This window comes from Cornus florida, unplaced genomic scaffold (assembly GCF_030987335.1).
Source record: "Cornus florida cultivar Cherokee Brave unplaced genomic scaffold, ASM3098733v1 CherokeeBrave_3.0.0_Hap2_Chr11, whole genome shotgun sequence".
NCBI lineage: Eukaryota > Viridiplantae > Streptophyta > Magnoliopsida > Cornales > Cornaceae > Cornus > Cornus florida.
The window spans coordinates 122,631,082-122,650,093 of NW_026775581.1; the positions used below are offsets into that span (position 1 = coordinate 122,631,082).

The window sequence follows — 19,012 nt, forward strand, 5'->3', positions numbered from 1 at the left end:
AATACAGGCCCTAATATGAAGAGCAAATTTGAGGGTAAAATTGGCCTAACAAATATTTTGTATGCCATTGCCTTCCCTTTCCTTCCTTATCCTCCCAATTTTGGAAGGTTAAAAAATTACTGTACGTTGCTTATAAATAACCCTCCAAACCCCTCCCTCTCCTTCCCTTTCCCTCCACTAACTTTACCCAAACACAATTTTTTTATTACCCTCCGTCCCCTTCCCTTCCCTTTCCCTTCAAACCCATCCTACCAAACTGACCCTTAGTGTTAGTTGACAGTGAAGACTATGGCTTGGGGTTTAAGTCGCGCGGCTAGGGTTGGGTTGTGTGTTTGAATACCTCTCTGGGGTTTGTGGGTTGTTCGGGTTCGGGTTGGACAATGGTTTCTAACTACGATGGGTATGACCCATATTTAAATTAATTGTGGTTCCACAGAATTAACCCGTTAAAAAGGGATATGTTTTATTTTTATTTTATTTAATTTCTTAACATTTTACATTTTTTATTTTTATTTTTTTTACATTCCTAAAATATATATATAGTTCCTTTTGGAGAACTATGAGTGAGAATTTTTTAAAATTTTTTTTTTTTTTGGAATGGAGGAAGTATAATTTTAGGACACGAGAAGGTTTGACAGGGCAGGCAGACCCACACCAGAACCCGTGATATTTGACAGTTGTGTTAAACGGTAAAATGAAAGCTCTGGCGATTGATTATTTCCTGTGTCGTTATCCTACACTACAGCACGATAAAACTCTCTCCCCATAAGGCAGTAATGGAAATCCTTCCATATGCTGGGATTGTATAATTTTCTCTCTCTATAGAAGATAGCAATGGAGATCGTTCTAAATGTTGCTGCTATTACTCTTCTTCCGAAATTCAGTACAGCTAACACGAAACCTGTTAAAGCTCGTGTCTATTGTTGCTTGGGGTAAATTTCTGAACTGAATATTGCTTCACTATATGTATGTATATATATATATATATACCTATATATATCAACTATAATATTTTTCTATGTACATATATGTATGGTTTAAAAGTATACTGGGTTACTGAATTACTGCTTGACGGTGTTCATTTCATGTCCATGAAAGTCTTGTGCTGTTACTGACACCAGTGGTTCTTCTCTGATCAAAAAGCCCCAAAACACCACACTCCTCCAGGCTGGTGATTAGAGTAGAAAAAAAAAAAAAAAAACTTTTGGGTTTTTTTTAGCTGCCCAAATAATGTATAAAGTAATGCTGACAAAGGGTTTTCTAGCAGTATGTGTCACTTGTGTATCTTAGTTTGCTCCTATGCTTTTATATGCAACAATCGCAATTGATAATGGTTCAAGCACACCTGTATTATTGGTATTGATTGATATTCCTCAATTGAGCTATGTATTTATAATTTCTGATGTTCTTGGAGCCATGCAGTCTTTAAAGTTTTGATTTTTAGTATTCATGAGATTGCTCAATTGTTGCCAAATTATTGACTTGCATTTGGTTCAACTTCGGATTTTCTCGATAATAAAATTATATTAGTTTAATGTTTTGACATAGTTGATGATGTTGATACTTGACATGTGTCTCAAATTTTATTTTGATCGAGTTTATATTTTAGAGAAACAAAAAGTTTTTGTTAGGAAATGTTTTGGTAAAATTCGTCCTACAAATTAATAGCTTGGTTCAGGACTGTATAAATACTAGCTAAAGGTTTGTGGGAATGATATGAGAAAGAGAGCGAGAGAGTAGTAGTATTATGATAAAATGAATGTCTGAGGGTTTTGTATCCTTCAACTTCATAGAGACTATGATAGGAGAGAGAGAACTGTGGGATGCTTGAGGGGTTCAGGATACTGGTGTGAGCAGAGAAATGGGGAGTGCGTTAGGGTTCAAGTATCCTTGAGCAACAAGATTCAACTATATGGTGTTGTTTTGGGCGTTGAACAAGAGAAATGTTGATTTGGACATAATTAAGTTGAAATATTTCTCTTGTATGTGATTGGATCTCAATACGTATGTGTTTCTCCATGCACAACAAATGGTATCAAAGTTGAAGGTTCACTGAGGAGTTTGGCTTGATCCTAATAAGTTGAACACATAAAAAAAGTCCAGATAGTTGTAAAGGGATCAGTCATACATAGGGCTGCAAATGAACCGAGTTGTTCACGAACAGCTCGGGCTCGGCTCGTTAAAAGCTTGGTTTGGGCTCGTTCGTTTAGTAAACGAGCCGAGCTCGAGCTCATTTTCCAGGCTTGTTTAATAAACGAGTCGAGCTTGAGCAATGATGAGCTCGGCTCGCCAAGCTCGTGAACAGGCTCGTTTAGTTAATAGGGCCTATATTTCAAATTTTGCTACTAAAATTTAGCCCAAACACTTAAAAGTTTTTAGAGGTCTATGTAGTAGTTTGGTTTTATAAAATTAAACTATATCAAGCCCTAAAGCTAATAAGCCCAATAACCTATGCAATTTATCACAGCCGTTGGATTACACACATTATAACCAATTAACTATAACAAAAGAAAAGAAACCCTAAGTTCCTAACTCTTGTTGAAGACGGCAGCCATAGGAGACCTCTCAATCCGTCAATCTCAGATTCATGTTGGCAGCTACTTTATTAGTGACCGATGCGAAAATCTTACTCCAACAACAACTACCACAAGGTTATTACTATCTCCCTCTCTCAACCATTTTTATTAATCTCAATCTGTCCATCTCAGATTCATGTTCTTTATCTTGACAACCATTTTTTTCTTCTTCTTTTCATGGAGTTATAAGAGGATGAAAAATACTTTTGGGCTAGAGTGCTTCGGAATAATTAGATAAGAGAAAAGTGTTTAACCCGTTGATTGAGAAACTTCTGTAATGCGATCGAAGAGCAGAAGATTGAGAGGCTGATTTCTGCAATGTGAGCTTGAGCCGAGCCGAGCCCGAGCTTGGCTAAATTGAGCTCGCCCGAGCCGGAGCCCGAGCAGCCTTCTGAACTTGGCGAGCCGAGCCTGAGCAGGCCAAAGCTCGGCTCGGCTCGGCTCATTTGTAGCCCTAGTCATACGCGGAGTCAATCAGTTTTCTTCGATGTAGCTACACAACACGAAAGCTCGATTAATCAAGTTAGCTAAGTCCTTGGGTGGAAGGCCTTAAAGTCAATTGGGAATTTGGGATTCTAGGGATGGTCCCTTGATGAAAGTCCTTTAGTAGTGGTTGCAGGTTATATTCGTAATGCGCTTGGAATGGGGGCTGTGATGAACTGTTCGAATGTTCGTATGAAAAGTGACGTTTGGGTTGTCAAAATTTGAGTCAAGGTGGATAGTTATTAAAATGTCTTGAATTTGTTTCCATTAGGTTTTTGTATTGAAGTCGGCTCTGCATGGGAAATGACCAAAGATGAATTGTATTTTTTATTCAATAGGTTATTTGGGCAATACTATAAAGTATAAATAGAAACCTAGATTAGTTAACTGAGACTTGTGAGAATGACAAAGGGAAAGTGAGATATTTAGTTTCATAAGAGAAAGGTCTATGAGGGATTCTTTGTTCTTCAACTCGCAAGCCTTGTAGAGATGGTTGGAGAGATGAAAGAATAGGAGGATTGAGCATAAAAGCATGGGTGTTTAAGATGTTTGGGACACTAGGGTGAGCAAAGAAGTGGAGAGTTTTTAGGGCTCAAGTACCCTTTAGTAGCAGGGTTAGGCTATTGGTTGGTCTGAAGTGTAGTGTATTCTGTAACAACCCTCACCCTACCTAGACACAATATTGTCCGCTTTTGGCTCCCCCAGACCACAATATAGTACCTGGAGTAGTACTATATGTAAGCATGCTTAACCTGGAATAGTACCAGGATGGGTGACCCTCTGGAACGTTTCTGGTCCGGGGGAGCCGAAAGCGGACAATATTGTGTCTAGGTAGAGTAAAGGTTGTTACAAATGGTATCAAAGCCTAACTCAGCCGGAAGGGTGGCCAACGAGGACGTTAGGCCTCAAAGGGGGGGTGATTGTGGCGACCTTGTGGGCGGGTGTGTGTGAGAGTGTGCAGGTAGCACCAGTAGGTTACCACATTAGATGAGCTATAGGTGCACAATCCCACATTGCCTGGGTGTGAAAAGGGGAAGTACTATATGTAGATTCAACACCCTTCTATGACACAACGCGTTTAAAAGCCGTGATGGCCGTGAACTTACCAAAACTCCTAGGTGAAGCGTACTTAACCTGGAGTAGTACCAGAGTGGGTGACCCCCTCGGAAGTTTCTACTTCGGGGGAGCCAAAAGCGGACAATATTGTGTTTAGATAGGGTGAAGGTTGTTACTAGTGGTATCAGAGCCTAACCCAGCTGGAACCCAAAGGGGGGGGGGGGGGGTGATTGTGATGACCTTGTGGGCGGGTGTGTGTGAGCTTGTGCAGGTAGCACCAGTGTGCTACCACACTGGGCGAGTTACAGGTTCACAATCCCATATCACCTGGGTGTGAAAATGGGAAGTACTATATGTAGATTCAACACCCTTCTATGACACAACGCGTTTTAAAGACATGATGGTTGTGAACCTACTAGAACTCTAAGGTTAAGCGTGCTCAACCTGGAGTAGTACCAAGATGGGTGACCCCTTGGGAAGTTTCTGGTCCGGGGGAGCCAAAAGCGGACAATATTGTGTCTAGGTAGGGTGAGGGTTATTACATATTCAAAATCTATAGTACATTATAATTTCTCAATCATTGACAGGTGGTGTTTGTTGAACCACGTAAAAATTGTTTCCTTATGTGCTTTGTTTATTGTTTGCAATTCAATTTAATCTGATTGTCTTTCTGCGTGTATAGCAGGTGGTTCATGGTTTTTTTGATGTTGGATATAGGTTTAATTTTAACTCATGTAATGCTACACAAAGAGAATTTCTAAGCATAGTTTTCATAAAAAAAACAATGTGATTCATTTGACTCCCATGTATTTCAAAACAAAAACGACTATCAATGTGCTTCTTAATAAATAAAAAAAGGGTCACTGTTGCATCATTCTAGATGTAAATTTTGTGTAAAATTACATGTCAAACATTTCCTTTAAACTTCACTGTAGAGATGCTCATTCTCCCGCATTAGGATATTGTTATTGCATTATGTGTGCATTTAATCATTAATTGATTTTAGATCATCCAGGCTTATAGCCAATCATATTATTAAAAGCACAATTTTTTTAACTGCAATCTAAAACATACTGCTTACATTTATGGTATATATATATATATACACACACTTTTTGGTTCGTGCTTTTAAATGATATATTTAGATTCCAGTCTTTGCTGTGCTTAACAGATATCAGAGATCTTCAAATATCAGTCCATTTGTTCTACCTATTGAGCTTGTTTTACCACACCTGCTGCATAAACGAACAATCTTATACCAAGCTTTAAGATCCAAAGTTGCCAAAGAGCCTTATGTTTTCCTTGTTTCAGTTTACTACCTTTATGCCTACCGAAAAGATCCTCGTAGAAGTAAATCTGTTTCTTTCAACATTTTCTTGGCAAAACAATTTACGGATATATGAAAGAAGACATGAAGCTGGAAGTTTTACATCCCTGATTGTGTTTTGATGCTGTTAGTTCCTTAAGGAACAACACTTCTAGTTAGCTTCTCCTGCTAGTATCTCACATAACAAATTAGGCTGCAATATTTTACTTTGTTTAAGTAGTTTGACATCATTTGCAGGAAGAATGGGGAGGGAAGCAGCTTATCTAGAGGACCTTCACAAATGGAGTGGGTATCTTTCTTCTCTTTTTAATTATTATGTATATTTGCAACTCACTAAGGGACTTGTTCTTATTAATTTATTTTATTTCTAGGTTAAGGGTCATGACAAAGTGGATATGGCTCAGATATGTACTGATTTCCTATTATCCTTCCAGCTAACACAGGATTTTGTTGTTATTTTATAGGAACTGCTGCACTCTATGGATAGAAAAACAGAAAAGAAACATGACATCTGGCGACTCTTCAGGGAGGCTCAGCAGAGTAAGTTCTTGTGTGACTATTTTATTTTTTGTAATTGGTGTTCTAGATTGAACATTTTATGTATTTTGGTGTAATTGTGCATTGTAAATTTCAGTTATCATGTGTCTGATGCTTTTAGTAATCAACATTCAGATATTCTGTACTTAAACAAGCAACGCATCATGGCTTTGGAGGAGCTGGATAAGATGAAGGGAGAAAACAAATTGTTGCTTGATAGAATAGAACAACTTGAGCTAAAAGATCAGGCAAACTTTGGAAAAGGTAATTGCTCTAAAATTGTAGTCTCTGGTGTGGATAAAACTATGAGCGGTCTGATTTTGGATCTTGATACATCAGATCCCATTTCTTCACTTTTGTGTCTTCATCTTATGGGATGAATATCTCATGTTGACTTGTGGTCCGAGTTCAATGTTTGGGGCGCTGTGAGACCGAGTTCCGAACCGATGAGGCAAAAATCTGTTGACCGTTTTGTATTGGACGGTTTTGATCCGGTTCTTAGGCTAAATAGTGTTGGCTTGTATTGTTTAGGCTAAATAGTGAAAATTCCGAAAGAGGGAAAGACAAAAGGGTTATTGGGTTTTAGGGTTTGAGAGACTTGTACATCTCTTTTCTTTTTCACATAGTGAAATCTCTTCGTTGTCTTCGCCCGTGGATGTAGGATGAATCACCTTAAATCTCTGTGTTCAGTGTTGAGTTTGGTTTTTCGTTTTGTTTAATTGTTTCCATTCCTTATTTCTTGTTTGATTTTCTGCTTTGTCATGATTCATCAATCACAACATCTCATTTATAGCATGATAACAACCATAGTTATATACTGCTTGTTCACTGAATTCATTCCAACTGTAGGGCACTCTAAAACAACTTTGTACCTTGGATTGGTTTATTCCATTAATTCATAGAATCAATTGCTGAAGCAAACCATGGTTATTAGCATTGGGGTCAGAGCAAGAAATTGGAATATAAAAGAAATACAATAATAGTTTCAAACCTTTTAGGGCTGCTTTCTTTTCTCTAGTGTTTTAAAGAAACTCTCGTCCTTTAGTGAAGTATCAGAGCTTCATAAATTATTAAATTATCCAGAATCGGGGCAGATGGCTTTTAATTGATGGTTAAGGGATTGAATTATTGCTCCAATTTTTTTTATTGCTCATCTGTCTGTAATCTGCATTTCCAATTGTATATTCCGAGTTCTTCAAACTCTCTTGGTGGGGAGAAATTTCATCTGCTTAGGTTTTCTCCTAAACGCAATTGAAGGTACAAAAGAAATGCAAGACTCTTATTCTCTCCAACATTTTTAGTGTTGCATAGGATATTACATGCTTCATGCTTGTAGATGTATGCATGCATAAAAGAGAGTTTGTTGAGAGTTGAGTAAGATGTCAAGCAGCATACAATTGAATGAAACATGATGTTTGCTTGGTTTAGGTGGTGGAAAATCGCTGTTGCTTGTTACACACACATAAGCTCTAGCATCAATGGAAACACTGTATTTTGACTTGGCCTCTTCCATTTGACACTCAAATAAGAACAAGTTAAAAGTTGCATAGAATGGAAAGGAGAATGTCTGGGATGAAATCACAGGATCTGACTTTAGAAAATTACACAACATTGACTGGATTGTGCTTCATTAGAGGGTTTTTTCACTTTCTATCGTCAATTTTTGATAAGGCTCAAACCCTTTATCTCTAATACCAGGTCCATATCAATCCTCACATATATTTCGAGACTGTTCATAATTGGCAGTCCAGTTATTTTGCTCGATGGGTCTTTACTCCCTTAGTGAAATTTCATGTGATTTTTGAGTGTGGCTGAATGTCCTAGTTGGTCATACTGTCAAATCACCTTGTGGTAATTTGGGCATTAATTTACCCTTTTTTGATTCCCCAATGGTACACCATATTTTTTGCTTATGCAGTATGCAAATTTCATATGGAAAACATGTGCACATCCATTTTTCTTAATTTTCCATCAGGATAAGTTTCACAATGACCATGCAATATCACCATGCAGTCTAACATATTTTTGGCACATTTAACATTTCGATTGCACATGCATTAGTTTATGTGTACTTCATTGAGGTCCCGTGATTGCAATATAAACTATCATATATGTTTCAAGAGTTGGATGATGCATGTCGGCATGAGATATAGGTACAATATTGCCTAATATATTTATCTTTGACTGAGTGAGATGATTGTTCCTAAGAAATATAGAATCTGAAAATGTATGTGCAAATTTGTAGAGTTCACTTACTTACACATCTGCAACTCTGTGAGACCTCGCGAACATCGTGAGCTAATGAGCTTATACCATCAATAGTGTCTGCAACTCTGTGAGACATCGTGAACATCGTGAGCTAATGAGCTTATACCATCAATAGTACCTTCCAGACATAACAGTATTCTTTATATTTGCACTTGAAAATCCTAGGGAAAATTTTGGTGCTCATTTTCTTCTTTATTCTCTTGATTCTATATAAATTCCAAGTGAAGAGCATACATCTGAAGCTAACATCTTCTTTTATTGGTTTTAAACCTAAATCAGATAAGCTATCAGTCAGCTGGGAGTTGCTGCTTAGGATAGACTCAATGATCCTTACAGGCGTGATTGGCACTGGGGAAGCATCTGATTTAAGAAGGCTGGTCATGGATTCAAAAGTTAGTGTAGCTGATGATTTCTCTTACATCCTGCCTAAAAGTGATTTTGAACTTTTGGCCAAACTCCGGAACTTCTCAGAGAAATGCAAACAGTAAAACTTTTTACTACACATTGCAACTAATTTTATCATAGAATCCGAAGGATGATGTTTGAGAGGTGGCCTAGTGTATATCTTACTGGAAATTTATCCCTGTATTTAAAACTTTTTCTTTGCACATTAGCAGATGCGTTCCCTCTCTCTTTGTGTGTATACTTTGTTGACAATCTTTTAGCCAAGCATAACAGCCAGTGTGCTGGAGACTAACTGAACTGTAGCCATAACTGTATAAGGTGATTGAACAGTAGTGTACATATTTTGCCTCACGATAACAATTGGCACCACGACATTACCAAAGTAATTAATGGAAATATTATGCAACAATCTTGATATGGTTATAACATTGTCACACAAAAGTTGTGCTTTATGTAGATGTATTTCTTATGGATATGGTACTCTTCCGTGTATTGGAGAACTCCAAGTCTTCAAATATTCTTCTCTTTCTGTCACAATTTTTTTTGTACCAACAAGAAAACTCACATCCATGATGCTTTATTTTTCTTCTTCTTCTTTTTTTTTTTTTTTTAAATTTTATTTTTTATTCTCTGTGCTGTAACATAATCTTAATTCTTTTCATTTCAGGAAGGCTTTTCACATTGTCCACATTTGTACTGAAATGGCACCAGTTGTTTCTGTTGGATCTTTGGCTTCATATGTGACAGGCTTATCTCGTGCACTACAAAGAAAGGGAAATCTGGTGGAGGTTATTTTACCAAAGTATAAATTCTTTCTCGAAATTCTTACCAATTTTTTTTAGCAATTGGAAAGCAAATCCTCATTTTATCATGCTTATATAGAAACTGTCATGATGTTATCCTAGATTCTATGCACTATCCATGTGTTCAGCACCTCATTGTATTTTTCTCATGCATTCAGTTATTCTTCAATCTCTTTCTTCAATTATTTTGTCAATCAAAACTTCTCCACAGTATAAATCGGCCATATTTCTGAAGAGACTTACTAAACCATATCAAATAGACCAAAAGGGATGGATATAATAGTATATATGTCAGCCATTACACTTTCGTGTGACCATGGGCAAGTAGTCATTGGTAAGTGAATAGAATAAGATATTAAACATTAAGATGATGAGTTATTTTATAAACATTTTAATATATTTCCTGGCGGGAGTACCAGAATTCCTGTTTAGTCAAGGACTCAAGGCTACTAGCCAGCATATTTACATCTCCTTGTTAGACATATTATAATAGATTTTTTTAGGTCTAGAATTATTTGATGATTTTGACCTTTCTTTATTTGGAATTTCTAGGCGAACCCTTTGGCTATATTTCATTCAGATTCATAATTTTCGGTGACCATTATGCATTGTTTGTATATATTTTCAAATCTGGTGTACATATATGTTGTATCTTGCAATAGACACTGAATGATTACTTTTACCCTCAATAGGCAGTTTTTTTTTTATAAATGTTAGAACTAAATTGTGCATTTTAACTTCATGATTAAAGAAAATGTACAATATTAGCATTGTGAGAGCAATCCTTGCCTTGGAAGGGTGAATTACCTAGGCCTCGCCTAGATGCCTTGACTAGTCTTCCAAATATTTATGGCTACCTTGCCATTTCCTGTACAGAAGAATTTTGTTAAACGTTTTCTGTTCCATCAATCTCTTTTGTTTTTAATTATAATTAGATTGGGAAGATAAAATTTTGATTTGTAGGCTTAAAGGAATTCATCACCTTGTGAGCAGGTATGCAAGCCTTAACTTGGATAAGGTTCAAGGGCTTCGAGAAATTGAAGCAGAGTTCTTCTCATTTTTTAATGGTCAATTGCATGCCAATAGAGTTTGGACTGGGTAAGTTTGGTTGCTTGTTGTATGATGTACAGTTATGCTGATTATCATGATTAACTATCTATTTCTGCCATTATTATTAAAGGAATATGAAATTAGCATAGTCATCTGGGAACTGCATTCTGCATCTTCTCTTACTATTTACTCCTTTGTACTAATCTTACTTCGTGTTCTTGATATACAGTGTCGTCTATGGCATTGGAGTTACTTTTATACAACCTATTTATTATTCATCATTTTTCAACCATGAGAGAGTATATGGCTACTCAAACGACTTTGAACGGTCAGTGATGTTTTTAGCTTTTTCATATAAAATAAAGAAAGAGTTTCTAGGTGCTTTTGACAGCATTCTTTTCTGGATTTTTATCATCTTTTCCCCCCCTTATTAATCTGTTTCTTGTCTTTGTCTTTTTGTTGACAGAACTCCATGTTCTCAAATTTGTCCGAAATCATATGTTTTTAAAAATCTCAAGTTCTTGTTCTTCTCTATAAATTATTAATGCAATTTTGTTGGATGTATGGTTGCTAATTCACTTTGCCCCCTCTAGATCTATTTTAGGCCTTCCACATACTCTACATCAGAGCCTTGTCACGTAATATTTCTATCAGTGGTTAAATATGTTGTTGGAGGAAGAAAATTTTTGAGTGTGAAATTCCAAAATATGTTGTCCAGGGTGATGAGAAAGGATTCTAAAGGCACTGAGAAAATTCCTGAGAAGATAGCTCCAACCCTTTCAATGATCCAAAAGAATTCTTACCAAAAATCTTCATTAACATTATGTAGCTTGGGTAAAGAGTAAATGAGAAGCTTATCGTGTCAATTCATTAAGGAGAGAGCATTTATAAACTGATATTTTTTTGGGAAGTAATGCTATGCACACCAACAACTGATGCCTAGAAAACAATCCGTGCTGCATTAGGGTTCTGTTACTCGGCTCTTTCATGTCAAAGTCTAAAGTTTATGTTTATCCCATTAATTTTAGAATTGTCCTTGAATTTTTAGTAAAATACAGTAGTAAGAAAAGCTATTTTCTTCTTTGGATTGTTGGACTTTGCCTATCTTTTCCATTTATTTTTCTTTTTGGTTTTTGTTCTTCATTAATTCTTTCCTTTTGTCAAAAAAAATATGTATAGTAACATAAAGCTGATTCTTTGGTGAATGGCATGTCGACATTGACTCTTATCATTTTGATTTGAAATTTCCATCACATTTCAAATTTTCTGATTTCCTTGAATTTCCACTAATCAATTCCAATTTCCTAGCTGACTGTTATTTTAAAGAGTAAGATAAATTTCATCTTGACCCCTTTTTGTGGGGGGGGGGGGGGGGGGGGGGGGGGTGGGTGGGGGGGGGGGGGTGTGGAGCAACTGAAATCTAGACAACGGTCAAGTAATAGATCTGTTTAACCCCAATCTAACTTTGGTACACTGGATTTGCCCATTTACTAAAAAAAAAAATTGTTCTTTGTTCTTATTCACTCTCTATCAGCGCCAATCTTCTTTTCCCTACAGCAACTATTATTTTTAAACTCTATTACTACACGGGACTTATGGATCAAATCTCTCTTCCATTATTTCTTTTGGGTATTGGGGCAGCGGGGTTATGAATATAGGAGAGGGCTACCCTAGTTTCCACCCCCACTTCGCCTTTGGACCTCCCCCCACCCCAACCAAAAAAAAAAAAAAAAAATGTCATATATGTTCTGATGATTTTAGCTGCTATTGATTATTAACTATTTGCTTTCAATTGATTATCTACTTGATGCTGACAGATTTACTTATTTCTCTCGCGCGTCATTGGATTATATTGTAAAATCTGGAAAGCAGCCTGATGTTTTACACATACACAACTGGGAAACTGCTATTGTTGGGCCACTTTTCTGGGATGTTTTTGTTAAACAGGTACAACGTAAAGCTACTTTTTATTTTCATTATAACGATATTATGAATTGACATGCAGCAGTTGTGTTATATGAAGCTTGTCCTCTTTTGTTTCTTGAATAGAATTTGATCATCGCACTGCAGTCAGTTTTTCATTGCAAATAGAGGAAGAAAATCAGTCTGTTTTTTCCTCTGACGAGTCAATATCTGTTGCTTCGACATTGGTAGTTGTTGAAGGCCTATTTCATTTTGAATGATTCGGAAGAACTCTATAGGGGGACATTGGCCTCTAAGCAGAGTTTGTATCCAGTGGCTAGTCCCATTGTAGAAGGCTGTTAGGGGTTTATAACGTAGTTTTAGTATTGTCACTAAATTGGGTGTGCCTCTTAGAGCATGCTGCTCCTTTGTCCCTATGCTGTTTAAGCATTCTGTATGTTCACATTGCATGATGTTGCACTTGTTTATCATTTTAACCTCTAAAATATTACTTGTGTGACACATTCTCATAAAAAAATGTTCCTGCTTAAATATACAGGGACTTGGAAGTGCTAGAATACTGTTAACATGTCATGGCTTTAATTCTCAGGCAAGTTCCTGTCGTACTCTTTTCCGAAGTTATACATTCTTTTGATGGGTCCTTGCAAACTATTGTCATGAAAACACTTCATAAAATTTATTCTAGTGTCTCGAGCAACCTGATAAGCTAGCGCTATGTGGACTTGATCCTTCTAGACTTCACCGTCCTGATCGTTTTCAAGATAACTCTAAGACACATCTTGTCAACATTTTGAAGGTACGGGTTTTTTCCTATGCAGACTTCTTTTTGTCATAATTTAGGCCAAAGTCCTTTATTTTTTTATATATTTCAATTGAGAAGGCTAGGTCAATCTATTTTTGTCATTGATGATATATATGACATCACTCTATGGAATCATTAGATATATGTTTCCTTGAAGAGGAGGAGCATAAGAAACTTAAATTTGATCATGTTCACATTAGATATATGTGTTCATTAGGACTTGTTTTCAATTCAAGTCGTATGCATAAAATTTGAGATGCAATTTGTAGATCCAATGGTTCAAAGAATTTCATTAGATTATTTTCAAAAAGGAGTTATAATTAAAACTTTTTGTTTTATGATCCAACATGAATCATAGGATTTAAAGGCCATCTTACTTCCCACTGGTATATGCCATACCAGGGGCCTGCTCTATTTCTCACATCCTTCCTATGTATTAGCATCTTTTCCTCAAAGGACTGTGCTGCTTGGGCTAAATCGCCCAAGCTGACAAGAAATCAGATTGGTGGCCCCCATTTTTGTGTGGGGCCCAACAAGCTGCTGTGCCTTGCAGGCTTTGGCTGATTCCGCAAAGCAAGAATTTGCCTTCCTCAAAACCCAGCATTCATTTCTGTGAGTGCATTGCTACAAGGCCAGATCTCCAAACCTTTTTCCATCCATTGATCTGTATATCTTTATGTTTTGATATCCTAGTTACCCCTAAAAAAATGTTCTGATAATTCTAGAGTATGGAAGCTCCAGCTTCTTTCAGCTTTTTACCAGCATCTTTTGATCTTTTTTTCTTTCCTTTTACAAATATGCAGGGTGGAATTGTTTACTCCAATAAAGTCATAAAAGTGTCATCCATGCATTCGAAGGGCCAAATTATTCATGGTTTGAGTCATGGGTTGGAACCCACCTTAGCTCTCCACAAGTAAGTAGTAATTTATCCCATCCTCAATTTGGATAATTGAATGTCCCATGATGTCTTTCTGCTAGTCTTCCCACCCTCTTTCTTGTTATTGCTAACTATAATAGAACAGATTTCTCTTGGTGCAACATGTAAAAGGTTTTTTTTACTGGGAAAATAAAAACACGTAAAAGGTTCGGTTATTGTTTTTTATTTGTCATTGTTCTATGTAGCCTATCTAGAAGAGTGATGGAACTTTCTTATCCTTCAATTTTTTGATGTTTGCATTTGGATGTTAGGAACAAGTTGCTCATTGCTCCTTATGGATTTGACAACTCTGTCTGGGATCCTTCCATAGACAAATTTCTTCCACAAAGCTATAGCGCAGATGACATGAAGGGGAAAGCTGCTTGTAAAGTTGCATTGCAGCAGCACCTGGGGTTGTCTGAGCATGCTTCTCTTATTCTTGTAAGTGATTTATAGGGGACTGTTATCTTTTTTGATCTCTACTACATGTGTCATAACCTAATTTCCATTATTTTTTCTCTGCAATGTACTAGCATGTTTTTAGCATATTCTAATAAAATGATTTTTTATCAGGTTGCGTGCATTTATTCGGAAGTGTCAGATGTTGACCTGGAGAACCTGAAGACACTTGTTTGGATTGCTTCCAGGAGGAGCGTTCAGGTTGTTACTTCTATCAGAGCTGAATTGCTCCTTTTTGTAGAAAGCTTGGTTTGGTAGCGAAATTCCACTGATATCCTTGATCATTGATGTAGTAAGGTTACTTTAGAAGTAAATGAGATAATCATGATCAGGTTTTTAAGAGTAAGGGAGAAGTGGTGAGCCAATCAGCCACTAAAAACTTTTAATAAAATTAGGGGTAAAATCACAAAACCTCCCTATACTATCAAATTGGTGCAAAAAAACCCCACTAAAATTAAATAACCCACCCCCTGAACTAAAAAATGTTATCATGTTACTCCATTTTTGTGTGAAGAAAAAATTATCCTTATGATTTAATGTTAAATTAAAAACTAATAATCATTATTGTAAAATTACAAAAATACCCGACTCCTCTTCTTCAATTAAATGTTGAAGCTCTTTTCCGGGTCTTCATGCTCCATTGGTTCGTTTATGCCGGCGGCGGCCACCAAAACCCAAACCCAAAATCAATCAACAACTAGTCCGTGGCCACCACACATGGATTCTCGTTTCTCAACTAGTTACGATCAATGAATCCGATGCCGGCGGATCGGTGGAGATGGAGCTTTTGGAATCTGACAACCAGTGAGATGACAGAGGAGAGGTGCACGGACGGTGGGAAAGAGTTTGGCCTGGAAATTGCCTGTTGTTGGCGATTTTAATGAAAACCCCATTTGGGATTTCTTTAAATATGACTTGTAAACAAAGAACCCATTCAATTTCCTGGCTCGGCTATGATCACCACTTATGAACAAGAAGCCCCATGATTATTACGGTGTCGAATGGTTGGGATGAAAATATGATGAGTTAATTTTGAGTCAACACAATCCTTTTGGGGTTCAGTTAGCTGTCAATAAAACCGAGAGATTGGAGCACATGGTGCTGTTGTGAAAGGCCATTACAGGTGAAATATGGAAGTGTGTGTATATGTATGTATGGGATTTCTCATAGTTGGACTTGATTTGCCCACAATTGAAGTTAAAATTGAGCATCTAAAAGTTGATGCAGAAGCTTATGTAGGAGGCAGAGCTTTACCCACTTTCAGTAACTTCATTGCTAATATACCGGAGGGTGTATATATATATATATATATCTATATATGGATATATGTATATAAGTCTGTGCATGAAATCAAAGAGAGAAGGAAACAATTTGCTGACAAACGACGCCGTGTCATGATTAATGAAAGGGTAAAATTGTCGCTTAAAAAAACAATTTGTAAGTTTTAATATAATATTAAATAATAAGGTCAAATTTGTCATCTCACGGTCCAATTAACGGGTCGGTCACGGGTTTGGGGGTAAAATGATGGGTTTTGTTAGTTGAGGGACCTATTTAATTTTAGTGGGGGTTTTTGCACCAATTTGTTAGTATAGGGGGGTTTTGTGTGCCAACTCAGTGAAGACTCCTTTCTGGCTAGCTAGTCCTTTACTTGCTAAGGTCAAACTGACTAATGATTCAAAGAACGACCCACCAGGCAAGGACTTTAGCCCCAACTCCAGCAGTCTCCTAACTATTTCAATGAATGTGATTTGACTAGTAATTTTTCTGCAGTTCGTCTTCATGGGGGTTAGCAAAGTTCCAGGCATAAACAGGGCACTGGAAGCTTTTCAGGAGGAACTCCAGGTACAAGCAAAGTCTACTTTCTTGCTTGTTAATTAGAAGAGTAAAAAGGATGATTATACTCATATAACATATCCTAGGCATTGTCGTTAGTTCTAAATGTTGTAGGGAACCTTTTACCAAACATCGTATGTACCTGCTAATCAAGATTTTAAAAAGCTTCCTCTGAGGCCCACCTCAGGGCAAGGTGGTCATGAAGCAATATTCTAAGCAGAAGCCTCACTAGGCCTACTCCACGAGGTGAGGCATGGGCAAATGTGTGCTTTTGACCTCCCCAAATCTTTAGGTGTATGCCATGTACCATCAATTTATTTATTTTTCTTTTTACCTTTTTCAATTTTGGAAATGGATGCCTGGGTTTCTTTTGTTAATTGGGTTGCCATATAATTTTTTGACGTGCTTTAAAATAAATCCTGCTTGTATCAGTTTTTTATACATTACAAGTGATGAGGTATTAATCTTTTTTACCCATTTAAAAAAGCTAGTATGCTTCTAAATGTCTTAAAATTGCTTTATTGTTCTTGTAACTTTCTACTGTGTATTACTTTTCTTATTATATTGGACATGGTATTATTTCCTAATGCAAAGGTGCCTTTCCAGAGGATTCATAGGTACTAATTTTTAGAGAATACTGATAGGTCAGTCAGCATCTTAATTGAGCTGGAATAAATCACACTTTTGAAATCCAAAGAATATAGTTTTGTGATTACCATACATCAAGCCTGAAATAAACCACTGCTGTACAAATCTTTTGGATGGAAGGTGGTTCGGTGACAAATCTACCAAAATAGATGGGCTATGCATTAGGTCGTATTTTGTTAATGTTCAAATTTTACTAGTGATGATCTGTCAGAGTTGTTCCTCTCTTTGATTTTAATTTGACTGGAAACAATGGCCTGAACATTTATTAATGATGCCAGAGAACAATTTGTTTCATGAGAATTGTTCCAATTGATGTTCAACTGATAAGGTATATCTTGTGCTCCGCAGGATGATAATGTGAGATTTTTAAACAAATACGACGAAGCTTTATCACATTTAATCTTTGCAGGATCTGACATTATCTTGTGCCAATCATTTGATGATCCAGTGCTACAAGTTCCGGTAAGTACAGCTTAGAAATATTCTACCAAAATAAGCAGCTCATCTGCAGCACATTATCGTTATTTGGAACTAATTTCTTCTTTGGGCAGTTATAAAATCCTCGCTATCATCTTTATAATTCCTCGGCCCTTATTTTTGTTTGACTTTTTTTCACCACACACAATTTATTATTATTTTTGCTTACATTATTGTTGTTGTTATTGTCATCATCATTATTATTATGATAATATTGTTTTTTTTTTTTTTTGCTTAATTTGAAAAACTGTAGCTGAAGGCTTTAAGGTATGGAGCTGCTCCAGTTGCAACAATTCTTACGGACAACCAATTCAGGTAACTCAATGGAGAATTTCAAAAACTAAACTAAATTAGCTTAAATGTATTTTTCTTCTTGCTCATGGAAAGGAGAGGTGTTGATATCTCTACGTGCGACATATCTCATCAGGCATGGTAGCATAGATTACGACTTTGAGAGCACCAGATTCTCACAGCACATCAGCAATACTTTTGGGAATGTGTCTTTAAGCCAAGCGATCGATGAAATTGTGTGTATCTTCTGCACAGCCATAAAATATCAACATTTTTTTTTACATTGATTTTATTATTATTATTATTATTATTATAAAATCTTAGTTAAATTAGTATTAGGGAACTAAGATTTATGGATATCCACTGTCGTGTTTGTTTGTAGAAGAACAACCCATCGCAGTGGAATAGAAAGATTGTGGATGGTATGAGAGAGGACTTTTCATGGGATGCAGAGTGCTGTGACATACATGTTTCTGCTTACACATCCATAAAGAACTCGTGAAGCAGGTGCTCTGTGTCAATCGGTTTTCTGGGAAAAAATATGCAACTCAATAAAAGGAAGGCTTGTTGTAAATTAGAAACAGCTGAGAAAATTTGTACATAGAAACTTGCTATTATTTTTCAAATGTATAATTAATGCGTGCATGCAGGAGCTCGGTGTAGAAACTAAACTCCCCTTATTTTTTTGGTCCCACCAACGCGTTCTGTTCTTGCAAGAGTTCGTAATTATATCCTTGGATTGGAAAGTTGAAGTGAATGAAAGGAATTGATTAGCATGGAAGTTTTTCATGAAAATTGTGAAAATATTTCATTTTTTTATTTGAATAGTGAAACTTACATAAAAGGGGTACAAGTGAAATTTCATATATTTTCTTTGAGAAAGTAAAATTTTCTTGTGTTTTCTTAGGAAAAAATTATGGGAAATTTTTTTATTTTTTATTTTCTACTATCAGAACTCTAAAAAATGTCTAAAAATTTTCTAATAAAAAGTTAGATAAATTTTTATTTCTTTATTTATTTTTAAAACACTAAAATGAAACCATTAGATATAACTATGAAAATATTAGGAAGAAATGAAAATATTAGGAAGAAAAAAAAAACATTATAAAGGAAAAAAAAAACATTTATTTATATTATTTTTTTCCAAAAAAACAT

At 36.2% G+C, this 19,012-nt stretch overlaps 1 protein-coding gene across 2 annotated transcripts; it reads left to right on the plus strand.

Moving 5' to 3' along the window:
* The first annotated feature begins 345 nt into the window (after positions 1-345).
* Positions 346-18,658, plus strand: LOC132284355 (probable starch synthase 4, chloroplastic/amyloplastic). Of its 2 annotated transcripts, none has more exons than XM_059786452.1 (19): positions 346-932; positions 5,680-5,731; positions 5,907-5,982; positions 6,115-6,243; positions 8,527-8,731; positions 9,320-9,454; positions 10,449-10,553; positions 10,735-10,833; positions 12,323-12,452; positions 12,967-13,017; positions 13,114-13,224; positions 14,034-14,143; positions 14,419-14,587; positions 14,720-14,806; positions 16,379-16,450; positions 17,438-17,551; positions 17,820-17,881; positions 17,994-18,093; positions 18,240-18,658. In XM_059786452.1, the coding sequence occupies exons 1-19, from the start codon at positions 835-837 to the stop codon at positions 18,357-18,359; spliced, it is 2,025 nt and encodes a 674-aa protein (XP_059642435.1). In that variant the 5' UTR covers positions 346-834; the 3' UTR covers positions 18,360-18,658. The 2 variants fall into 2 exon arrangements, with proteins under 2 accessions (XP_059642435.1, XP_059642436.1); XM_059786453.1 differs by having other exon boundaries at positions 840-932; positions 5,680-5,727; positions 18,240-18,657.
* The last annotated feature ends 354 nt before the right edge of the window (positions 18,659-19,012 follow it).